At 41.0% G+C, this 26,387-nt stretch overlaps 2 protein-coding genes across 2 annotated transcripts; both read right to left on the reverse strand.

Moving 5' to 3' along the window:
• Window positions 1-5,293: 5,293 nt before the first annotated feature.
• LOC129642230 (mitochondrial ornithine transporter 2) lies at window positions 5,294-6,732 on the reverse strand. Its single transcript, XM_055566787.1, has one exon. The coding sequence runs from the start codon at window positions 6,730-6,732 to the stop codon at window positions 5,827-5,829; it is 906 nt and encodes a 301-aa protein (XP_055422762.1). The 3' UTR covers window positions 5,294-5,826.
• A 4,392-nt stretch (window positions 6,733-11,124) lies between these two features.
• Window positions 11,125-13,128, reverse strand: TAF7 (TATA-box binding protein associated factor 7). The gene has a single exon (XM_055555915.1). It carries the CDS (start codon window positions 12,691-12,693, stop codon window positions 11,644-11,646), a length of 1,050 nt encoding a protein of 349 aa, XP_055411890.1. The 5' UTR covers window positions 12,694-13,128; the 3' UTR covers window positions 11,125-11,643.
• Window positions 13,129-26,387: the final 13,259 nt, after the last annotated feature.

The following is a 26,387-nucleotide window of genomic DNA, read 5'->3' on the forward strand; positions in this document are numbered from 1 at the left end:
GCACCCCAGTATTCATAGCAACACTATTTACAATAGCCAAGACACAAAAACAATCTAAATGCCCATTAAAAAAATGAAATAATGCCTTTTGCAGCAACATGGAGAGGTTTAGAGTTTATCACATTTAGTGAAGTAAGTCAGACAAAGACAAATATCACGTGATATCATTTATTTGTGGAATCTAAAAAAAATGATACAAGTGAACTTATTTACAAAACAGATTCAAACAGACTTATGGCTATCAAAAAGCAATGGCAGAGGGATACATTAGAAGTTTTGGATTAACATATACACACTACTATATATAAAACTGGTAAACAACAAGGGCCTACTGCATAGCACAGAAAACTATACTCAGTGCTTGAAATAACCTATAACAGAAAAGAATCTTGAAAAGTACATATATGTACACACACATATATGTGTAACTAAATCACTTTGCCATACACTTGAAACCAACACAACATTGTAAGTTAACTGTACTTCAATGAAAGAAATTTAAAAAGCTGAGGGATACATTTATATCTTGTGAAAGCGACATTTAAAATAAGGCTAGGCATCAGACATATGGATTTGACCAATTTAAATCTTAGACCTAAACACCATCTCAGGACTTTCCTGGTGGCGCAGTGGATAAGAATCCATCTGCCAAGGCAGGGGCCGCAGGTTTCAATCCCTGGTCTGGAAAGATTCCACATGCCAAGAAGCAGCTGCACCAGAACTGCACCACATGCACCACAACTACTGAAGCTCTAGAGCCCTCGAGCTGCAACTACAGAAGCCTGAATGCTGTCAGGCCAGTGTTCACAACTAATAAGCCCCTGTGCCACAACTAGTGAAGCCCGTGCGCCTAGAGCCTGTGCTCTGTAACAAGAGAAGCCGCTGCACTGAGAAGCCTGCACACCACAGCTACAGAGTAGCCTCTGTTCTTAGAAACTAGAGAAAGCTGAGTATAGCAATGAAGACCCAGTGCAGCCAAAAATAAGTACATAATTAAGCAGCGTGTACCTGTAAAAAAAAATATACCATTTTACCTCAAATGAATAAATAGTCATCTGTGAGGTAATAGACATTACTACTACTCGATATGTCAGGAAATTTGGAAAACTCAGCAGTGGCCACAAGACTGGAAATGGTCAGTTTTCATTCCAATCTCAAAGAAAGGTAATGCCAAAGAATGCCCAAACTACCACACAATTGCACTCATCTCACACACTAGTAAAGTAATGTTCAAAATTGTCAAGCCAGGCTTCAGAAATACATGAACCGTGAACTTCCAGATGTTCAAGCTGGTTTTAGAAAAGGCAGAAGAACCAGAGATCAAATTGCCAACATCCAGCTGGATCATCGAAAAAGCAAGAGAGTTCCAGAAAAACATCTATTTCTGCTTTATTGACTATGCCAAAGCCTTTGACTGTGTGGATCACAATAAACTGTGGAAAATTCTGAAGGAAATGGGAATACCAGACCATCTGACCTGCCTCTTGAGAGACCTATATGCAGGTCAGGAAGCAACAGTTAGAACTGGACATGGAACAACAGACTGGTTCCAAATAGGAAAAGGAGTATGTCAAGGCTGTATATCGTCACTTTGCTTATTTAACTTATATGCAGAGTACATCATGAGAAACGCTGGGCTGGAGGAAGCACAAGGTGGAATCAAGATTGCGGGGAGGAATATCAATAACCTCAGATATGCAGATGACACCACCCTTATGGTAGAAAGTGAAGAACTAAAGAGCCTCTTGATGAAAGTGAAACAGGAGAGTGAAAAAGTTGGCTTAAAGCTCAACATTCAGAAAACTAAGTTCATGGCATCCAGTCCCATCACTTCATGGCAAATAGATGGGGAAACAGTGGAAACAGTGGCTGACTTTATTTCTGGGGGCTCCAAAATCACTGCAGATGGTGATTGAAGCCATGAAATTAAAAGACACTTACTCCTTGGAAGGAAAGTTATAACCAACCTAGACAGTATATTAAAAAGCAGAGACATTACCTTCCCAACAAAGGTCTGTCTAGTCAAGGCTATGGTTTTTCCAGTGGTCATGTATGGATATGAGAGTTGGACTATAAAGAAAGCTGAGCGCTGAAGAATTGATGCTTTTGAACTATGGTGTTAGAGAAGACTCTTGAGAGTCCCTTGGACTTAAGGAGATCCAACCAGTCCATCCTAAAGGAGATCAGTCCAGGGTGTTCATTGGAAGGACTGATGTTGAAGCTGAAACTCCAATACTTTGGCCAGCGAAGAGCTGACTCACTTGAAAAGACCCTGATGCTGGGAAAGATCGAGGGCAGGAGGAGATGGGGATGACAGACAATGAGATGGTTGGATGGCATCATCGACTCAGTGGACATGGGTTTGGGTGGACTCTGGAAGTTGGTGATGGACAGGGAGGCTTGGCGTGCTGCGGTTCAGGTTCATGGGGTCGCAAAGAGTGACGCAAAGACACGACTGAGAGACTGAACTGAATAGACATTAGTAATAGACATTACTAATAATTACACAGTAATGTCATTATGACATTATTAACCTTATTGTCATAATCATTTCACAATAAACACATATATCAAAGCATCACATTGTATACCTTAAACAAGCACAATGTTATCTGTCATTTATATCTCAATAAAGTTGGGGTTCTAAGAGAAAGAAATACCATGGAAGTAATTTAAATGACAGAAAGAAACCACAATATAAAAACAAAAACACAATTAAAGAAAAGATTTTGCACACATACACATCACTCATTTTACACACACACACACACACACACACACACACATATAATTTGGATGCTAATCTTTTGTTCTAAACTGTATTCTAGAAAATCACTCTTTTGACTGTAAAACATCTAGACCATCAGATCCTTAAGAACAGAAACCAGACCATTAATATCTGAATCCCCAGAGCTCAAATAGTATACTGTAAATAGTGTAAATTCAATAAATACTTCAATTTAGATAAATAATTTAACGACCAAACACTCAAATTTCTTCAAGCACAATATTTCAAGTTACTATATTTTTCTCTGAGAACAGGTCTGAAGTGCAAAAGTTGTACCTCAATATTGAACCATGAATTAAGCAAAGAGTAGAAAACAATTCTGACTTAGGTTTCAATTCCTTACTCCCAAGCACTCTTGCTTGTCTCAAATTATTTCTATTGAAGATATTTAGTTAAACCTTTAATGGACAACATGTGAAAAGGTCCATTGACAACAGGGCTAATCGAGACTAGCCCACGGATGCTGGGCAGGGGCCTGGAGCCTCTGAAAGGTCCACTTCCTGCAGAAGTCATTCCTGTTCTTTCCTGCTTTAATGAAGACCTGCTTGAATATAGCCTCACTAAGTAGCTACTGATCACTTATGTATGTAACATATAACTTAAATGTATAAATAACGCAGAAATAGAAAGATGGTTTTCTTTTAAAGAAAAAGCAAATGGAAGACCAGCCATCACTCTAGGGCACACCAGACATGACACTGAGCATCCCTTCCCCAAATGTCTGCCACAGCCCCTGTTTGTCAACATCCATCACCCTGACCCTTTTGCCTATGGCAATATGGCTAGTTACCATGAAAACTTGATAAGACAGCAAAAAACTGAAGGAAATTGGGGGTTCCACACCAGATGTACATTTCACTAGCAGTGATTTACACACATGCTATGGACGATCATTAACACGGGAACCTGCCAGTTTTTAGCTTTACAAACTGCTTAAAAACACTTAAGGAGAGTGGCTCTGCTGCTCTTGAAATCAGCAAGGAAATGTGAGGCTTACTTTAGTAAGAATGACCCTCTTACACCATAGGGCCAAAGAACAGATGCACGAGCGTGTAGGGGTCAGATAGACTATGTCGTTTTAATTTTTGTCAGTGCCTATATACATGCATATGGTATAGTTTAATAAAGTTGTTTTTAATGTTTCATGGTTTTGTAAGGTCTTATGTATAATTACCAGTAAAATTCACAGATAACCAGTACAAAATTTAGAAGGTTCCAACACTGTAAAAAACAAAAATGACTAGGAGTTATGGATCCTCAGGTAAGCTTCAGAATGGGTCAGCTCTAACATCAATCACTGTGAATTGCAAACACTTAAGTTCTGTCTAGTTCTGTTTGAGAGGAGAGGACTTCATTCATCCACTGGTAATATTACTTGATCACCATTAGGGAACTAAAAGTTCTCATGGCTTTTGCACTCGCTGTTCCCTGGAAAGGTTTCTCACTGGTGGAGAAAGAATGAATGATCCAAGGGGGATCCTCTGTCCATGGAATACTCCAGGTAAGAATACTGGAGTGGGTAGCTAATTTCTTCTCCAGGGGATCTTCTCCACCCAGGGATCGAATGCAGGTTTCCTGCATTGCAGGCAGATTCTTTACCATTAGCCACCAGGGAAGACCCCCCCCCCCCAAAGAGGATCAATAACCCCTAAATGGGCCAACAGTAAATCCTGGAATTCTTCCCAGCCCAGGACCTTGAGACTGGAAGCTAAGAATTGTTGTCAGCTACATGGGTCTTCATCAAAGCATTTAAGCACAGCTCCATTCTTCACCACTATTTCAGTCTAAAGTAGAGCAGAGGGGAAGCTCTTTGGGAGAGAAGAGGAATGAAATTTGATAAAAAGGCCAGGTTATTTCCCAGAGACCTAATGCCTAACTAAGCCATGCCTAACTAAGCCACACCTAAGAGTGTGGAATATGATCCCACTTTGAAAATGAGTAGCATTATTTTAAGAGTAGAGCAATCCTGGGGAAATCTGGGATGCCTACCCTGAAACTTTAACAAATGTGGAAGCCACATCAGTATGCAAGTATATTCTCCTCTTAAAAATCTAGATGAGAAAAAAAAGATAAAATCTTGCCATTTGCATCAACATGGATGGACCTTGAAGGTATTAAGTGAAATAAGTCAGAGAAAGACAAATACCATATGACTTCATTCATATGTGGAATATGAAAAACTAATAAACAAACAAAATCCATAATAAATGAACAACCCAAAACCAAACAAAACAAACATAATTACATTACAGAGAACAGAGTAGTGGTTTTGGGGGGGGGGTTGGTGGGGAGGGTGAAGGAGGAAGACAAACTGGATAAAGGGGATCAATTATATGGTAATGAAAGAAAAAATAAATTATTTTTGGTAGTGAGCATGTTGTAGGGTACATAGAAATAAAAATATAATGCTATAAATCAGTTACCTCAGTAAAAAATAAAATAAATGAATCATTGTAGATGCAAAAAATTGTAGATGGATATTTTGGTTTTCAAGCACCACACAAAAACTTTTTAAAAACTTTAATTGGCTAGAACAGTGCACATTTTAAGCAGAGTTTTCCAGAGACCCTACATCTTGAGTGGATTAAGCAATCATTTATAAGCACCTTCAGAAACATGCTTAACTCGGTTTTTTCTTGTGACATAAGATTAAACACAGGAACCAAGCTCTATTTAATTCACACAACACATAACCAACCAAACTGCACGTACATATGCAGATTTATGCAAAAACTCAACTATAATTCTTTTCCCCCCAACTATATTTAGCTTTTCAGATTAGGTACCTAGGACCACCCACTCACGCTGTGTATCTCACCAAACATAAGAGCAGCAACTTTTCTATTTGAATACAATTATGGGCTGAAATTATATGATATAAAATGAAGTTTCTTCCATAAAGTTTAAGAGTATAAGAAGGAAAGACAAAAACAAAGCTCCCAGGAAGTCAACAATAATACCGCACTGGTCTAAAGCTTCATGAAACTGAGTTACAGTCCCCAAAGGCTTGTACTTGGATTCAGACTCACCAAGATACTTCAATATGCTTCAAATTGGCTCATCATCATTTTCCTGCTGTATTCATAAGCCAAAAATAGTGCTGCATTGGCAGGAAACGCTCGAATCAGAGTAGCTTTCAGACCAGAATATAAAGCTGCTATTCCTTCGGTTCTCACAACACTTAAAAGAGTTCTGATGAATCCTGTCTGTTTTCCAAACATGGAAAGAACCTGAATTCTGGATTTGATACAATCCACGGGGTATATGACAAACCAAAGGCAAATGCCAGCAATTCCACCACTTAACATCAAGGGGACAGGGCCTAGTTCATCTTTTGAACCCCCCGAGGCAAAAAACGATCGGCTCAGTTCATAGCCACCAAAGAAGAAGAAATAGCCTGGTACTACTTGAAACAGAGTACTGGTGAGTCCGTGGTAGAAGCCCCAGGGGCCATCCTTTCTAAGGATACTCTTCACGACGGACCAAACTGTATCATGGCTTTTGGCTATCCTCCCTGACATCTCCAGTTCGTGCATGGTCTGCAGCCGGCACTTCACGAGCTCAGTGGGGCACAGGGCCAGGGCGGCAAACGCTGAGGCGATGGAACCCGCGGCCGCAGTTTGCAGATCATTCAGCTTCGCCTGCTCGTCCAGTCCAGCCACTTTCCTAACGAAATGTTGGCAGAAGCCGTAGCACATGAAGAGGACCGAGTTCTCGGCGACGTAGGCCATTAGCGCGGGGCCGGTCCCCTTGTAGAAGCCCCGCAAGCCCACCTGGGAGTACGTCTTCAGGGCACAGTCGGTGAGGCCCTTGTACAGGCCGGGGAATGTCTGCATCTTCACCTTCATAGTGTCGAAGGGCTGCCCGGTCAGGACGCACGCTGTGCCCCCCAGGGCCCCCGCGGTGAGGTCGATGGCAGCCTGGATAGCAGGACTGGATTTCATGTTCGCCCACCCGCCGGTCTTCGCGGAAGTCCACTCTCTGGAGTTTAAGACGGGCGTCCTGTGTCCCACCCCCTACTCTTGGCTGTCTCTCCCCAGCTGGAGTAGCCGCTTAACCCCAGAGTAGGCCTCGGGCCGCCCTCCCGGCGCACCGTGGCCCAGCGCTAACCCCCGGCGGTGGCCCAGCGCGCGCCGCTCCTCGCACCGCGTGACCGCCGGACCCCCGACGCGGCGGTCTGTTAGCTCCGCCGCCTGTTAGCTCCACTCAGCCAGGCCGTCCCAGCTCCCGCGGGCTCGAGGACGGACTAGATAAACACTTCAAATGAATTACAATACAGCAGTTGAAACTATTCGATAAATTGCTGAGATTAGGGGCAGAAACTCTAGGCGCTGCTGCAGCGAAGGAAGAAATGCCTTCCTATACGGCTAGACCCCCGGCCTCCCGCATTTTCTACTCGGCCAAATAAAATGGGAGGTGCTCCCAGTTGATAGCGCCTGGAGTCAAAGGGTCAATCTTCAGAGACAAAGGTTTATAATAGAGAAAACAAACACGGGTTGGGGGGCCGGAGGGTTGTTACCTGACTGTCGGTGTATCCTACAGGTCAGAAAACCCTTAATCGTCTCCGGAGAGGAACAGCTCCGCAAATGTGCCGACCGCCGCGCCTCTCTCCAGGTGTGGCGCTTCGCTCGCCTGGGGACGGGAAGGGAGGCCTGAGGCTGACGGAAGCTTTATTTCGGGGCAACATCGCCGAGGCTCTGGGCCTGGATCCCTGCGCGCTAGTGGACGCAGAGCCCTTATTATTTCTAGAGGTAGGGCACGGCCTTGTACAATCGGCTTGGAAAAGAGATATTTATATATAGCTAAGAAAGTTGATAGAAAAGAGCTGTGTGGTTCTGGTGTTTCCGGGCTCTCGTTGAGGAGCCATGTAGCTTTGTGCAACATTAAGTTCTGGGTGTAATTGACCACAGACCTAGTAGGCAAGATGTGGTTTGGGCCATCAGGAAGGGTACCGTTGACAGGACACTTTTTCCTCCCAGATGTTTATAATCCCAGCGTTGGAACCAATGCTCTTAAAGTTTAGGTTCTAAGCCCTAGGCGGTATTTAACTTTGGGTTAAAAACAAAATGGGGAGGGCTTAAATGATTCATTTTGAAAGCTTTCTTTGATCCTTTGGCTATCAGCTAATATTTTAAAGTGTGGCACCTAAAAGCAGATGGTGCATGGATAGATAAGTGTTTGTCATCAGGTAGACTTCATTGCCATAGAAAATAGTGACCTGGTCTTTTCTTTAGAGTGCCCAAATGTACCTGGATTTCTTTTCCCCAGTACCACATGGTTTCTTCAGAGAATAATCTTCCAATCTGTCTGTTTGTCCGTGCTTGGGGATGGGGGAGGGGGCAGTGTGTGCCTTGAGTACTGATGTAAGGAGACCAAATGGGAGAAGAGGGTTGACATTCTGCAATCAGAAAAGACTTTCACACAATTCCCTTGTTTAAATGCTGTATAACCCAGCCTTCATCTGGGCCTTCTTTAGTTCAGTTTACTCATAAAATAAACTTTCCTTCTGTGGGATGGGTAAGGAAGTCATCTGGCTTCCTCCAGTGAGATAGGGTTCCTGGACATCCAACTACTCTGAACACAGACTTTTTATTATTTGACTGCATTGCCGGGCCTGTGGGATCTTAGTTCCCCCACCAGGTATCTAATCTGTGCCCTCCGCAGTGGAAGCTGGAATTCTAACCACTGGACTGCCAGGGAAGTCCTAGAACTTGGACTTTAATTAATCCTGTTTTCAGCCGCACACCGTCCCTTTTCCTTGGGAAATGGCCTGCACAAACGGCCAGGCTCACAGTGTCTATGTCAAGTGGGTTTGTTTCTCCTTGGTATATCTCCTTGTAGACATTTAGCATGAAATTTTCTGCCACCTTTGAATTAATCATTTCTTCACCTGCTTTGGCCTTATCAAAACAGACTGACATCTCTCATCTCCTGCTGTCTCACCTCCTATTCTTTCCCTTAGGGGCTGCTATGCTATATCAGCAGGCTTTCTGGGAGAGAGAAGAGATTCACAAAAACAATGTGCCATTTTAAACTAGAAAAAAAAATTTTAGTCCTATCTTATTTGAGTCTTTAAAAAATGTTTTGGCTTTTAAAACTGTCCATTAATGACATACGATTCATTGTTTATTTTTTTATTTTTAAATATTTTAAAATTTTGTTTATTTTTAAAGCACATACTGAGTTTTTACAAACACAAGAAATGGAGGTTACTGCAGTAAATCATTAACTGCTTCTGCATTAAGTTCATATATGTGTATGTTTTGGAAAAACCAAATTAGTAATCAGTGCCAGGGATCATGCGGGCATTAATAGAAAAATGGTCTGGAACTTCATTGAACAGTCATAGTTGTACAAATATTACTGCCAGAACTCAAGTTCCATAAAATACACTAAACAGCTGGACTTGGAGCTGTACTGTATATACTGTTTACAGAATATACTGTAACACTGCCCAAGACAAAAGGCAGTCTTAACCATCTGAAACCATTTTTTCCTGATTCTAACTTAATCAAAATTATGATGCTTCTGTTTTAAATGTAAGCACATGTACTCCCAAGCATACATGGAAAATAATGGCAATGAAATTTCCAGATTTTCAGTGAAGTCCATCACTCTTAAGAAGATGCATACCCACATCACAAGTTCCCTAGATATGTGATTGAGTAGCCAGATAGGTTTACCAGAGAAAGTAAAGTCTGAGCTGAGGGCTGAGTAACAAAAAGCTAGCCATGATCTAGACCGTTTCAGAAAAAGGGAAATGTAAGTGTAATAAAAGCAAAGCTCTGTAGTGTGAAAGAGCTGGGCATCTGTAATACAGAAAGGCCAACATCTATACTTCCTGTGTGGTGAGCAGTTTTCCTAGTCTGTTTTTACACAGAATTCTTCCTGGATACTAAAAAAGATAAAAAGCAGAGTTTAAGACACAGTCCTTCAGAGACTTGACTTCTCACAATTTGTCTCGATTTTTCATATCAAACATTTGATCTATAAATTCAAAATGTCTAGGCTTTATGACATTTAGAACTGAACATAAAGACCCCAATGTACCTCATCTATAAATACAATGAAAAATGGAGGCCACAGTGATATGCTTATTACAGCATTCTGTGTAATAGCAAATTTAAAACAGAACAACCTAAGTGACCAGTAATAGGGGAGTGAGTAAAATTAAGAATTTGTAAAATTTCTGCATTGCTTAAAATTTTCAGTGAGTTTTTTCTCTTTTAAACTTTTTTTAAAAATTCAGTTTCTGTTCACAAAATCAGAGAAATATTGAAAACTATAGCCCAACTATATATCACACTCATCAGACAAGGGAACTGTGAGAAAAGTGAGTCTTTTTTGGAAACTCTGGGTTTACATGAAGGGAAATGGATCTTAAGTTGTTCTCTTTTGAAGTTTATGTAACAGATAATTACTCTTCATTATGGAGGCCTTATGCAAAACCATAAATAAATCAAACAAAAAAACAAAGCTATAGTAAACTCAGTATGCTTATGCTGTAGATGTATGTATTGAAAAACTGTTTCTGCTGTAGTTTAAGCTTTGATTTAGATTCTTTAATTTGAAATCAGTCAACATTTAAGTTTCTTCATACACTTTTCTACCATTTTGATCACTCTTTCATTCAAGTTTGTAATCCCTGTTACGTTTGTAATCCCTGCCTAGAAAATAGGCAATAATTTGCTTCTATTCCAGGAATCCTTTATATGTATTAACTCAATAGCCAAAATCAAAGGTCCCAAGGTAGATGATATTATCACCTCCACTTTAGAGATGAGGAAATTGAGGCAAACAGATTTACTTGCCCAAGATCACTCAACTCAGGCACTACATCACCTGACCTTGTGATTTTAACTGCTTTTCTCTTCTTTACAGTGACTAACAAGGCAAAATGCCTAATCTCAGTGAATTAACAGCTTAGTAAGGATATGAGCAACAGGTAACTTAGACTCCGGTATGACAGGTGCATAAGAGTACTTATCCCAGTAGACTATTATAGAGGAAGAGGAGTAATTAAACTCCTTGAAAAAAATGTAAATAAGCTCAGGATTGAAAACAGTGGGAGAATGGGAGATTAGCTGGAAAAAACATTCGGATAGTTTAGGAAGGCTCTTTATTTCCTAACCTCCAAATGGAGCAGGTGGACTGGAAACATAATGTAAAGGTGGTACTGCCCGATTTCTTTGCCCTTGCTGTGTTCTTTTCTTAAAATCGAACATAATTGCTTCTTTTCCTACAAAACAGAATCCAATTGGTCAATCTATTAAATCCCACCAGGAAACCACTTCAGAAGAGGATAATATCCACTACCCCTAAAAGAGCAAGACACATTATAAAGTGAAATTTAACTTGCTTTTATTTATTGTTGAACATTACGAAATGACTTGCAATGCAAAAATACGAAAAATTGCTTTGAATAGCTGGAAAATTAGCTATAGCATCAAAAAACATAAGCTTACAAACTTTACTGCCTCCAGACTAGACTCTACTGATTTACCTCAGATGTCATCACAGAGTAGCAATGGAAGCTTCTAAACAGAGAAACAGCCACAAAGTCCTGCAATGAAGCTGTGATTAATAACTAAGTTGAACTTTTCACTCCACTAATCCTACAACTCTCTACATTTATCTGTCTATACATTCCTACTTCCTACGGGATAAACACCTAGCAAAGTGGTTCCAAAAGACAAATGAGACAGAAATTCACATTTGTCTACAAGACAAATCCAAAAGAATACAGTGGAAGAAACTGCGAACTACTGCAAAGTTTTACAAGCGATGAAAACAAAAACATTTTCTCTTTCAATGCTGACCTCTCACAGTAATGAAATTAAGTATGAAACTACTCCTCACTTCTCTAGGAGTGATTCTAGCTCTTCTTGCAAAGAGCTGAGCTGCTCTTTTTCCCGGTCTTCCTTCTGTTTCAGTTCATCCAGCACAGCCTGAAATCTGTTCTTGAGAGCCAGGTTTTCCACTTTCATGATGAGATCCTCCTGTCGCTTTGCTCTGTCCTGGGTCTCTTGGAGCTTGCCTTTCATGTTATCAATCTGTTTCTGAATTCCCATAACCAGCTGATTGGTTCCCTCATTTTCTTGGTGCTGTTCATCTGATTCATTTAGTTTGTCCTGTAGCTGCCTTTCCAGATCTTCTTCAGTGTCTATGATGTTTATATCTTCTTCATCTGGATGCTGTGTCTCATCTTCATCTTCACTGCTGCTGCTGAGGTCATTGAATATCTCCCGAAGCTCATCATGTTCTAAGGAGTCATGGCCCTGCCTGTGCCCCGACATTCCTGGGGAAGAGATATCAAGGCCTTGATTTTCTGTTTCTTTGGTCTCATCTTCAGCAATTATTTCCCAGCGGGTACTGACAGCTTCAGCATCTGTGCTCAGCAACCGCTTTACTTCTTTTTCCACATCTGGAGACTCAATATACTTTTTCTTTGCTGTCTTACGGAACCTTCTCTTTCTCACATTTTTCAGAGGCAGAGTAATTCCATGGTTCCATACAAATTTTTTCTCTTTGTCCTTATCCTTCTTTTTGCTTGCTTTGGGATCAGCAGTAGCAACTGGTTCCTCCACAGGAGGATAGAGATCACCATCAACTGTAGAGACAAGCATCTGACAGACATCAGCTGTCTTGTAAAAGGTTTTTTTATCAATGGTTTTCAAACTCTCCATAACACACGGCAGGTCTACCAATTTTGCGGCCAAAGGGACTCGGTCCACTCTGACAATTCCATGACGCCCGTCAGGGTGTAACTCAATTGACAGTCTGTCCTTCAAGTTGACATGGCCAGACTGTACCGCCCGCCTCACAGTAGAGGCATACTCCGGGGGTAGGCGTAAGATAAACTGGCTCTCTAGTTCATGAGGAGCATCATCTTTGCTCTTACTCATTTTTATTTCTTTGTAATTCACTTTTTGTCTAATAACCACTTGTTGCACTAAAAAGTTCCAGGTACTTCACCAGAAAGACCAGCTCTTTAATAAACTTGAATCCTTAATTACAAACAGTTCTAGGTAGAACATCAGCTAAGCGTCTGTTTTTAATTAAGCCCCAAGTCTTTCTTAAAACGCCGTGACTGAACACCAGTTGTTACCGATGCATTGTCTTATTCAGTTATGTCCATTTAAAAATATTAGCTGCAACGCCAAGTTTCAACCTCTAGATGCCGCTGCAGAACAATGCAGAGAAAGCAAATGGCAGCTCCTACGGATTTTCGGCACAGAAAGTAAGGCTCAGCAGATAACGCCCAAACCACAAACTCTCCCGGAACAAAGATATTCAAAATGCGGGGCGTAGTGAGCTCTCTTCGCCTCGGGTACTTACAATCCAGTGACGATTATAAATCCAGATTCTCCGGACAGGAACGAGCGGAAAAAGCCACACAGAACAAGGCCGGGAGCCGAGCGTCTCTTTCTTGATTCCTTTGTTCTTCCCGGCACTTGGCAAAGCGATCCGCTATTGATTATCGGTGAAATGACTCGGAACCAGCAAGATGAAATCTCGCAGAGAGCCGCAGCTCCGAGCGCCAGACTTTGCAACTCTGCAGCTCGGCGTGCCTCCGTCCGGAGCTGCAGAGCGAGCGGAAAAGAAAGCGTTACGTCACGCCGCAGGACTGGAGGAGTCTGTGAGTGACAGCACGCCGTGGGCGGAAGTGCAGGTCGTTTCAGCGCGCGCAGGCGCAACGCGCGATTACGCCGTTCGGCGTGACTTGTTATCTCGCGAGATTTTAGATTTACGAGACGGTGGCGATCATGTTTCCAAAACAGCCACTACCTTTAAAGTGTTTACAGAAAGCAATTCCAAGAAAGATTGTCTCACCTGCTTCTGCTAAGCCAGCGCTTTTACTAGCTTGCCGGGGGCCGGTTACTTCCTAGGCTTCCGTGTGATTGCTGGAGATAGGCCGTCCGTGCTGAAATTGTGTTTGTTTCTGGAAACATCTCGGAGTCTCCCAAATTATGTTCTTAAATCTGGAGCCGATAAAAGAATTCATAACTAATCATGCCTGTGGATTTTAAAGTACCCGAATCAGTGGCGTGAGGACGTGCTGCCCACTATGTAATTCTGTGTTTGTTGATAGTTAAAGTGTCCTTAGGGGGCTTGTGACTCACGGTCTGTGTTTTGGAGACTTCCTGAGGCAACAAGGGTGATTTCTCTTATAATGTGTTAGGTGTAGGTATAAATGTAAACAGGGAACGTAGTGTTCTTCGGAGGCCGGTGTTCATTGAGGACCGTTGTCTGAAAAACAAATGGTCTGATTAACCTTTCACTGAAGTATTACACCCTGCCACTAATTTGCCAGTAATTTTTTAGTTTGGAATTAAAAAAAAAATTCACCTCTACTGTTCAGGTAACTTTTCTACTTGCCTCTTTAGGTTGTCAGGTATTCTTAACATGGATTTATAGTAGTTCGGACTAACAGTGTAAGAGTTTTCACTTGTGTTCATTTCCATTTATTAATAGGGTCAATTTGGTAGAGTATCACAATCAAAATTAAAATTCTATTCTCTAAAATATCAGCACCTGCATCTTAAGTTTAAGGGGTCACGCTTAAAATGTGATTAACATATAGAAAATTCACTTTATTTCTTTTGTACTTATTGTCTCCCTCACCCAAGATTGGAAGGTCCATGATAATTAGAAGTCTAACCGTGTGCTCATCTGGTCCCAGTGCCTCATATCAAAACGTGGGACATAACAAATATTTGGTAATTGAATGAAAAAATTGACCCATCGAAAAAATATAAATATAATCTAAATCCTCTAATAATTTGTGAGAGAAAATACATTCTGTATTGCCTTAAAATGAAAGAGAGTCACTTGATAGACATTTCCTCTCCAGTCAAGGGTCCTACTAATTGTTAGGAGGCCGGAAGTTTGCAAACAGCAGATGTGAATGTGTCCCATTTGTTTTCAGCAGACTGTGATATTGCATATCATGGGGTGGAATTTAAATGGCTTGACCCCAGTTTGGTTTTTCATGCTAAGTCTGAAGGGAAATTATGCACTTGCACATAATTGTGCTTTAGTTCTTTGTTCTGTAATGTGTTGAAGAATGTTCAGTTCAGTTCAGTGGCTCAGTTGTGTCCAACTCTTTGCTACCCCATGAATTGCAGCACACCAGGCCTCCCTGTCCATCACCAACTCCCGGAGTCCACCCAAACCCATGTCCATTGAGTCGGTGATGCCATCCAACCATCTCATCCTCTGTCATCCCCTTCTCCTGCCCTCAATCTTTCCCAGCATTAGGGTCTTTTCCAATGAGACAGCTCTTTGCATCAGGTGACCAAACTATTGGAGTTTCAGCTTCAACATCAGTCCTTCCAATGAACACTGAGGACTAATCTCCTTTAGGATGGACTGGTTGGATCTCCTTACAGTCCAAGGGACTCTCAAGAGTCTTCTCCAATACCATAGTTCAAAAGCATCAATTCTTCAGCACTCAGCTTTCTTTATAGTCCAACTCTCACATCCATAATTGACAGCTGGAAAAACCATAGCCTTGACTGGACGGACCTTTATTGACAAAGTGATGTCTCTGCTTTTTAATATGCTATTTAGGTTGGTCATAACTTTCCTTGCAAGGAGTAAGCATCTTTTAATTTCATGGCTTCAATCACCATCTGCAGTGATTTTGGAGCCCCCCAAAATAAAGTCAGCCACTGTTTCCCCATCTATTTGCCATGAAGTGATGGGACCAGATGCCATGATCTTAGTTTTCTGAATGTTGAGCTTTAAGCCAACTTTTTCACTCTCCTCTTTCACTTTCATCAAGAAGCTCTTTAGTTCTTCTTCACTTTCTGCCATAAGGGTGGTGTCATCTGCATATCTGAGGTTATTGATGTTTCTCCTGGCAACCTTGATTCCAGCTTGTGCTTCCTCCAGCCCAGCGTTTCTCATGATGTACCCTGCATAGAAGTTAAATAAGCAGGGTGACAATATACAGCCTTGATGGACTCCTTTTCCTATTTGGAACCAGTCTGTTGTTCCATGTTCAGTTCTAACTGTTGCTTTCTGACCTGCATACAGGTTTCTCAAGAAGCATGTCCGTGCTGATGTATATATAATTTCCAGGATGATCTGTTTCCTCTTTTTGAAGAAGTGTTTCCAATGTGCTAGTCCCTTAATTGTACCCAATTTTAGTTAACTCATGGATATGAATTTAACATGCTGGCCTCTGCATAATGCTTTATTTAATCCTATAAAATCTGAGGCCGGCCATGCTTATACATGAGAATAATCCAAATATTGCTTTGCATTTCAATTGCCTGTGAGTTTTATGATGCTCAAATATCTTTATCACAGAAAATAATTTGAGATAAATTCTGGGAAATTTAGATTTTCAAAAATTATGATCTATTTCAGTTAGTAAACCTTGAAATAGAAGGTTGTCAGAGATAATTGAAAGAATCAACTGTACCCCAAAAAAGATACCCCAAAAGTATCTACCTCCTTCAATTGTGAAACATATTTTCTGCCTTTGAGTTTAATACATTTTCTGAATGCAGTTTATAAGGGGTAATTACACTGATCCTAGAACTAAGGGCACTGCAATATCACCATTACCTTAATGTCTGTTGATAAATTCAGTTTTTTTTTCATCAAATCCATTTGACATATAGAAACCATTGAGTTAATAAAAGAATTACACTCCTGTGGTTGTTCCATAGAATATCTGTGATACTGGTGAACCAAATATTTCGGTGAAGCAGTAAATTGCCCACTGTGGGAACAAGCCTCAAAGGGCTTCCTACCTGTGATAAAGGAGTATCACGATCAGGCTAGTGCTGTATGTCTGAAAATTCCTTTTAATAAACTTTCAAGTTCCTTATACTATGGAGGTTATGTGGGTGTTGGGAGAAGCCTTGTTTATATTTTGGAAACTGAAAATTATAGGAGTGAGGAAATAGCAAATGCCCCCAAAATATACCTTATATACTGTTCCAGCAGTATATAATCAGTAAAAAGCAGGATAACGATAATGTAGCAGCCTCTTGTATCAAACAGGAAGCTTTCTATAGGAAAAAAGGTCAACCTACACTGGTTTAAACAATAAGAAAATGTGTTATCTCAAAAACTAGGTAGTCTAGAGTAACTCTGTCCAAGAGAAATACAACATGAGCCACAGGTGAAAGCTACATATGTATGTTAAATTACCTAGAGGCCACATTAAAATGCCAAAAAAAGCACATTAAATTAATTTCAATAGCATTTTATTTAACATAATTATCAAAAATATTGTTAAACATGTAATCAGTATAAAATTATTAATGACATATTTTACAATCTTATTTTTTACTGACTCTTCAAAATCAGGTGTGTATTTTACACTTAAGGCACATTTCAGTTTGGACTATCCACTGGCCCAATGGCCACATGTGGGTGGGTGGTTACAGTATCAGACAGTGTAGTTCTAGAACTATGGCTGCCTCTAGGGAGGATAGAATCATGGTCTGGCATGAATTGTTTAACTGTTGCTAATTTTGGAGAATGAGCATTTATTTATATTTTCGTATTTTTTCAGCCTTACCCTCACCTCCTTGTAAACTTCCAAAGTCTGGGGTCATAAGAAACCTGCCAGCAGTAACTGAGGAACTTCCTTCCTTGTCCATGGTAAGTTCAGAGAGTGGTTCTTTCCAACCAGAATCTGTCTTTCAGTTTGATTGGACCAGCTTAGACCATATGCCTATCCCTGGCTCAATCATAGTCACCAGCACCAGAGGAATACCTTAAGCCTGTATTTTCAAAATGGTGGGGAGGAAAAGACATTCATTGATGTCTGGAACATTTTGATTGTTGCACCTGTGGGATCTACTGGCATCTCATGGGTGCTGCTAAATATCCTGCAATGCATAAAACATCCTCCCTACAACAAAGTTATCTAACTCAAAATATTGCAGTAGTACCAGGGTTGAGAAACCTTGCCCCAAGCTTGTTATTTTTTAACTCATGGTTTTTAAAAAGACATCTATTTACTTGGCTGTGTTGGGTCTTAGTTGCCGTACTCAGGATCTTCATTGTGTCCTTTGGGGTCTTCCCAGACCAGGGGTTGAACCCATGTGCCCTGCATTGCAAGGTGGGTTATTAACCACTATACCACCAGGGAAGTCCCACACTAGGACTATTTTTAATTATTAATTGCTTTAATACATATTCCTAAACACTGGCAAGAGGAATGAGATCACCAGTATTGGCTTAGAACTATCAGAACCTACTATCACTGTGAATAGTTTCAGCTGCCCCTTAAGTACACAGAGGGTGGCCCTCTAAAAAGGAAGTGTTGGTAGAGAGGAAAGGGCATGGGCAACTGTCATAATCTGTTTGGGTTGCTGTATCAAAATACCATAACTTGAGTGGCTTATAATCAATGGAAATTTATTTCTCAGATCTGAAGGCTGAGAAGTCTGAAAAACGCAATGGCAGCTTTGGTGTCTGATGAGGGCAGGCTTCCTGGTTCATAGGTGGTAGTCATTTTTTGCTCTGACCTCACATGGTGAAAGCGATGGGGGAACTCTCTATGGCCCATTTTACAGAGGGACTAATGCCATTTATGAGGACTCCACTCTCATGACCTAATCACCTCCCCAAAGCCCTACCTCTCAATACCATCACATTAAATTCCAACAAATGAATTTTTTTGCAGGGTGACATAAATATTCAGTCTATAGAGGTAATCAGTAGTATCCATGAGAGAGCGGATTATTATGAGGATTATAATAGTATATATAATCTATATACTACTAATCAGTTCAGTCGCTCAGTCGTGTCCAACTCTTTGCGGCCCCGTGAATCGCAGCACTCCAGGCCTCCCTGTCCATCACCAACTCCCAGAGTTCACTCAGACTCACGTCCATCGAGTCAGTGATGCCACCCAGCCATCTCATCCTCTGTCGTCCCCTTCTCCTCCTGCCCCCAATCCCTCCCAGCATCAGAGTCTTTTCCAATGAGTCAACTCTTCGCATGGGGTGGCCAAAGTACTGGAGTTTCAGCTTTAGCATCATTCCTTCCAAAGAAATCCCAGGGCTGATCTCCTTCAGAATGGACTGGTTGGATCTCCTTGCAGTCCAAGGAACTCTCAAGCGTCTTCTCCAACACCACAGTTCAAAAGCATCAATTATTTGGCGCTCAGCCTTCTTCACAGTACAACTCTCAAATCCATACATGACCACAGGAAAAACCATAGCCTTGACTAGACAGACCTTTGTTGGCAAAGTAATGTCTCTGCTTTTGAATATGCTATCTAGGTTGGTCATAACTTTCCTTCCAAGCAATAAGTGTCTTTTAATTTCATGGCTGCAGTCACCATCTGCAGTGATTTTGGAGCCCAGAAAAATAAAGTCTGACACTGTTTCCACTGTTTCCCCATCTATTTGCCATGAAGTGATGGGACTGGATGCCATGATCTTCGTTTTCTGAATGTTGAGCTTTAAGCCAACTTTTTCACTCTCCTCTTTCACTTTCATCAAGAGGCTTTTTAGTTCCTCTTCACTTTCTGCCATAAGGGTGGTGTCATCTGCATATCTGAGGTTATTGATATTTCTCCCAGCAATCTTGATTCCAGCTTGTGCTTCCCCCAGCCCAGCGTTTCTCATGATGTACTCTGCATAGAAGATAAATAAACAGGGTGACAATATACAATCTTGACATACTCCTTTTCCTATTTGGAACCATTCTGTTGTTCCTTGTCCAGTTCTAATTGTTGCTTTCTGAACTGCATACAGATTTCTCAAGAGGCAGATCAGGTGGTCTGGTATTCCCATCTCTTTCAGGATTTTCCACAGTTTATTGTGATCCACACAGTCAAAGGTTTTGGCATAGTCAATAAAGCAGAAATAGATATTTTTCTGGAACTCTCTTGCTTTTTCCATGATCCAGCGGATGTTGGCAATTTGATCTCTGGTTCCTCTGCCTTTTCTAAAACCAGCTTGGACATCTGGAAGTTCACAGTTCACGTATTGCTGAAGCCTGGCTTGGAGAATTTTGAGCATTACTTTACCAGCATGTGAGATGAGTGCAATTGTGCAGTAGTTTGAGCATTCTTTGGCATTGCCTTTCTTTGGGATTGGAATGAATACTGACCTTTTCCAGTCCTGTGGCCACTGCTGAGTTTTCCAAATTTGCTGGCATATTGAGTGCAGCACTTTCACAGCATCATCTTTCAGGATTTGGAATAGCTCAACTGGAATTCCATCACCTCCACTAGCTTTGTTCGCAGTGATGCTTTCTAAGGTCCACTTGACTTCACATTCCAGGATGTCTGGCTCTAGGTCAGTGATCACACCATTGTGATTATCTGGGTCATGAAGATCTTTTTTGTATAGTTCTTCTGTGTATTCTTGTCATCTCTTCTTAATATCTTCTGCTTCTGTTAGGTCCCTACCATTTCTGTCCTTTATCGAGCCCATCTTTGCATGAAATGTTCCCTTGGTATCTCTAATTTTCTTGAAGAGATCTCTAGTCTTTCCCATTCTGTTGTTTTCCTCTATTTCTTTGCATTGATCGCTGAAGAAGGCTTTCTTATCTCTTCTTGCTATTCTTTGGAACTCTGCATTCAGATGTTTGTATCTTTCCTTTTCTCCTTTGCTTTTCGCTTCTCTTCTTTTCACAGCTATTTGTAAGGCCTCCCCAGACAGCCATTTTGCTTTTTTGCATTTCTTTTCCATGGGGATGGTCTTGATCCCTGTCTCCTGTACAATGTCACAAACCGCCATCCATAGTTCATCAGGCACTCTATCTATCAGATCTAGGCCCTTAAATCTATTTCTCACTTCCACTGTATAATCATAAGGGATTTGGTTTAGGTCATACCTGAATGGTCTAGTGGTTTTCCCTACTTTCTTCAATTTAAGTCTGATTTTGGCAATAAGGAGTTCATGATCTGAGCCACAGTCAGCTCCTGGTCTTGTTTCTACTAATAGTATATATAATATATATATATATATATATATAATTCAAAAAAGGACACAATGGCCAATAAGCACATTAGAACATGCTTAACATTACTAATTATTAGGGAAATGCAAATGAAAACAACAGCCAGGTACCACCTCATACCCACTAGGATGACTGCTATAAAAAGAACAGAAAATAATAAATATTATCGAGGATGAAGAATCAGGAAACCCTTGTGTACAGTTAGTGGGAATGAGGTAAAATAGCATAGCCACTGTGAAAAACTGTCAGTGTTTCCTCTAAAAATTAAAAATAGAATTACTATATGATCCATCAATTCCACTTCTGTGTATATACCCTAAAGAATTGAAAGCAGGGTCTATAAGAGATCTTTATCACCCTTGTTCATAGCTGCATTATTCACAATAGCTAAAAGTTAGATACACCCAAGGTATTTATCAACCAGTGAATGCATGAGCAAAATGTGGTATGTATACATACAATGGAATATTATTCAGCTTTAAAAAGAAAGGAAATTCTTTTTATAAAATTGAAATATAATTGACCTCAGTTCAGTTCAGTTCAGTCACTCAGTCGTGTCCGACTCTTTGCGGCCCCATGAATCGCAGCATGCCAGGCCTCCCTGTCCATCACCAACTCCCAGAGTTCACTAAAACTCATGTCCATCGAGTCGGTGATGCCATCCAACCATCTCATCCTCTGTCGTCCCCTTCTCCTCCTGCCCCCAATCCCTTCTAGCATCAGAGTCTTTTCCAATGAGTCAGCTCTCCCCATGAAGGGCCAAAGTACTGGAGTTTCAGCTTCAGCATCAGTCCTTCCAATGAACACCCAGAACTGATTTCCTTTAGAATGGACTGGTTGGATCTCTTTGCAGTCCAAGGGACTCTCAAGAGTCTTCTCCAACACCATAGTTCAAAAGCATCAATTCTTTGGCACTCAGCCTTCTTCACAGTCCAACTCTCACATCCATACATAACCACTGGAAAAACTATAGCCTTGACTAGACGAACCTTTGTTGGCAAAGTAATGTCTCTGCTTTTTAATATGCTATCAAGGTTGCTCATAACTTTCCTTCCAAGGAGTAAGCATCTTTTAGTTTCATGGCTGCAGTCACCATCTGCAGTGATTTTGGAGCCCAGAAGAATAAAGTCAGCCACTGTTTCCACTGTTTCCCCATCTATTTGCCATGAAGTGATGGGACCAGATGCCATGATCTTAGTTTTCTGAATGTTGAGCTTTAAGCCAACTTTTTCACTCTCCTCTTTCACTTTCATCAAGAGGCTCTTTAGTTCCTCTTCACTTTCTGCCATAAGGGTGGTGTCATCTGCATATCTGAGGTTATTGATATTTCTCCTGGCAATCTTGATTCCAGCTTGTGCTTCCCCCAGCCCAGCGTTTCTCATGATGTACTCTGCATATAAGTCAAAGAAGCAGGGTGACAATATACAGCCTTGACAGACTCCTTTTCCTATTTGGAACCAGTCTGTTGTTCCATGTCCAGTTCTAACTGTGGCTTCCTGACCTGCATATAGGTTTCTCAAGAGGCAGGTCAGGTGGTCTGGTATTCCCATCTCTTTCAGAATTTCCCACAGTTTATTGTGATCCACACAGTCAAAGGTTTTGGCATAGTCAATAAAGCAGAAATAGATGTTTTTCTGGAACTCTCTTGCTTTTTCCATGATCCAGCGGATGTTGGCAATTTGATCTCTGGTTCCTCTGCCTTTTCTAAAACCAGCTTGGACATCTGGAAGTTCACAGTTCACGTATTGCTGAAGCCTGGCTTGGAGAATTTTGAGCATTACTTTACCAGCATGTGAGATGAGTGCAATTGTGCAGTAGTTTGAGCATTCTTTGGCATTGCCTTTCTTTGGGATTGGAATGAATACTGACCTTTTCCAGTCCTGTGGCCACTGCTGAGTTTTCCAAATTTGCTGGCATATTGAGTGCAGCACTTTCACAGCATCATCTTTCAGGATTTGGAATAGCTCAACTGGAATTCCATCACCTCCACTAGCTTTGTTCGCAGTGATGCTTTCTAAGGTCCACTTGACTTCACATTCCAGGATGTCTGGCTCTAGGTCAGTGATCACACCATTGTGATTATCTGGGTCATGAAGATCTTTTTTGTATAGTTCTTCTGTGTATTCTTGTCATCTCTTCTTAATATCTTCTGCTTCTGTTAGGTCCCTACCATTTCTGTCCTTTATCGAGCCCATCTTTGCATGAAATGTTCCCTTGGTATCTCTAATTTTCTTGAAGAGATCTCTAGTCTTTCCCATTCTGTTGTTTTCCTCTATTTCTTTGCATTGATCGCTGAAGAAGGCTTTCTTATCTCTTCTTGCTATTCTTTGGAACTCTGCATTCAGATGTTTGTATCTTTCCTTTTCTCCTTTGCTTTTCGCTTCTCTTCTTTTCACAGCTATTTGTAAGGCCTCCCCAGACAGCCATTTTGCTTTTTTGCATTTCTTTTCCATGGGGATGGTCTTGATCCCTGTCTCCTGTACAATGTCACAAACCGCCATCCATAGTTCATCAGGCACTCTATCTATCAGATCTAGGCCCTTAAATCTATTTCTCACTTCCACTGTATAATCATAAGGGATTTGGTTTAGGTCATACCTGAATGGTCTAGTGGTTTTCCCTACTTTCTTCAATTTAAGTCTGATTTTGGCAATAAGGAGTTCATGATCTGAGCCACAGTCAGCTCCTGGTCTTGTTTCTACTAATAGTATATATAATATATATATATATATATATATAATTCAAAAAAGGACACAATGGCCAATAAGCACATTAGAACATGCTTAACATTACTAATTATTAGGGAAATGCAAATGAAAACAACAGCCAGGTACCACCTCATACCCACTAGGATGACTGCTATAAAAAGAACAGAAAATAATAAATATTATCGAGGATGAAGAATCAGGAAACCCTTGTGTACAGTTAGTGGGAATGAGGTAAAATAGCATAGCCACTGTGAAAAACTGTCAGTGTTTCCTCTAAAAATTAAAAATAGAATTACTATATGATCCATCAATTCCACTTCTGTGTATATACCCTAAAGAATTGAAAGCAGGGTCTATAAGAGATCTTTATCACCCTTGTTCATAGCTGCATTATTCACAATAGCTAAAAGTTAGATACACCCAAGGTATTTATCAACCAGTGAATGCATGAGCAAAATGTGGTATGTATACATACAATGGAATATTATTCAGCTTTAAAAAGAAAGGAAATTCTTTTTATAAAATTGAAATATAATTGACCTCAGTTCAGTTCAGTTCAGTCACTCAGTCGTGTCCGACTCTTTGCGGCCCCATGAATCGCAGCATGCCAGGCCTCCCTGTCCATCACCAACTCCCAGAGTTCACTAAAACTCATGTCCATCGAGTCGGTGATGCCATCCAACCATCTCATCCTCTGTCGTCCCCTTCTCCTCCTGCCCCCAATCCCTTCTAGCATCAGAGTCTTTTCCAATGAGTCAGCTCTCCCCATGAAGGGCCAAAGTACTGGAGTTTCAGCTTCAGCATCAGTCCTTCCAATGAACACCCAGAACTGATTTCCTTTAGAATGGACTGGTTGGATCTCTTTGCAGTCCAAGGGACTCTCAAGAGTCTTCTCCAACACCATAGTTCAAAAGCATCAATTCTTTGGCACTCAGCCTTCTTCACAGTCCAACTCTCACATCCATACATAACCACTGGAAAAACTATAGCCTTGACTAGACGAACCTTTGTTGGCAAAGTAATGTCTCTGCTTTTTAATATGCTATCAAGGTTGCTCATAACTTTCCTTCCAAGGAGTAAGCATCTTTTAGTTTCATGGCTGCAGTCACCATCTGCAGTGATTTTGGAGCCCAGAAGAATAAAGTCAGCCACTGTTTCCACTGTTTCCCCATCTATTTGCCATGAAGTGATGGGACCAGATGCCATGATCTTAGTTTTCTGAATGTTGAGCTTTAAGCCAACTTTTTCACTCTCCTCTTTCACTTTCATCAAGAGGCTCTTTAGTTCCTCTTCACTTTCTGCCATAAGGGTGGTGTCATCTGCATATCTGAGGTTATTGATATTTCTCCTGGCAATCTTGATTCCAGCTTGTGCTTCCCCCAGCCCAGCGTTTCTCATGATGTACTCTGCATATAAGTCAAAGAAGCAGGGTGACAATATACAGCCTTGACAGACTCCTTTTCCTATTTGGAACCAGTCTGTTGTTCCATGTCCAGTTCTAACTGTGGCTTCCTGACCTGCATATAGGTTTCTCAAGAGGCAGGTCAGGTGGTCTGGTATTCCCATCTCTTTCAGAATTTCCCACAGTTTATTGTGATCCACACAGTCAAAGGTTTTGGCATAGTCAATAAAGCAGAAATAGATGTTTTTCTGGAACTCTCTTGCTTTTTCAATGATCCAACAGATGCTGGAAATTTGATCTCTGGTTCCTCTGCCTTTTCTAAAACCAGCTTGGACATCTGGAAGTTCACGGTTAATGTATTGCTGAAGCCTGGCTTGGAGAATTTTGAGCATTACTTTACTAGCATGTGAGATGAGGGCAATTGTGCGGTAGTTTGAGCATTCTTTGGCATTGCCTTTCTTTGGGATTGGAATGAATACTGACCTTTTCCAGTCCTGTGGCCACTGCTGAGTTTTCCAAATTTGCTGGCATATTGAGTGCAGCACTTTCACAGCATCATCTTTCAGGATTTGGAATAGCTCAACTGGAATTCCATCACCTCCACTAGCTTTGTTTGTAGAGATGCTTTCTAAGGCCCACTTGACTTCACATTCCAGGATGTCTGGCTCTAGGTGAGTGATCACACCATCGTGATTATCTTGGTCATGAAGATCTTTTTTGTACAGTTCTTCTGTGCATTCTTGCCATCTCTTCTTAATATCTTCTGCTTCTGTTAGGTCCATACCATTTCTGCCCTTTATCGAACCCATCTTTGCATGAAACATTACCTTGGTATCTCTAATTTTCTTGAAGAGATCTCTAGTCTTTCCCATTCTGTTGTTTTCCTCTATTTCTTTGCACTGATCACTGAGGAAGGCTTTCTTATCTCTCCTTGCTATTCTTTGGAACTCTGCATTCAGATGTTTGTATCTTTCCTTTTCTCCTTTGCTTTTCACTTCTCTTCTTTTCACAGCTATTTGTAAGGCCTCCCCAGACAGCCATTTTGCTTTTTTGCATTTCTTTTCCATGGGGATGGTCTTGATCCCTGTCTCCTATACAATGTCACAAACCTCCATCCATAGTGCATCAGGCACTCTATCAGATCTAGTCCCTTAAATCTATTTCTCACTTCCACTGTATAATCATAAGGGATTTGATTTAGGTCATACCTGAATGGTCTAGTGGTTTTCCCTACTTTCTTCAATTTAAGTCTGAATTGGGCAATAAGGAGTTCATGATCTGAGCCACAGTCAGCTCCCGGTCTTGTTTTTGCTGACTGTATACAGCTTCTCCATCTTTGGCTGCAAAGAATATAATCTGATTTCAGTGTTGACCATCTGATGATGTCCATGTGTAGAGTCTTTCCTGCCTTGTTGGAAGAGGGTGTTTGCTATGACCAGTGTATTCTCTTGGCAAAACTCTATTAGCCTCTGCCCTGCTTCATTCCGTATTCCTAGGCCAACTTTGCCTGTTACTCCAGGTGTTTCTTGACTTCCTACTTTTG

This window comes from Bubalus kerabau, chromosome 1 (assembly GCF_029407905.1).
Source record: "Bubalus kerabau isolate K-KA32 ecotype Philippines breed swamp buffalo chromosome 1, PCC_UOA_SB_1v2, whole genome shotgun sequence".
NCBI lineage: Eukaryota > Metazoa > Chordata > Mammalia > Artiodactyla > Bovidae > Bubalus > Bubalus kerabau.

What these genes read in the sequence shown, in the direction of transcription:
- LOC129642230 (XM_055566787.1), bottom strand. Translation starts at nt 6,732, where the DNA reads ATGAAATCCAGTCCTGCTATCCAGGCTGCCATCGACCTCACCGCGGGG.
- TAF7 (XM_055555915.1), bottom strand. Translation starts at nt 12,693, where the DNA reads ATGAGTAAGAGCAAAGATGATGCTCCTCATGAACTAGAGAGCCAGTTT.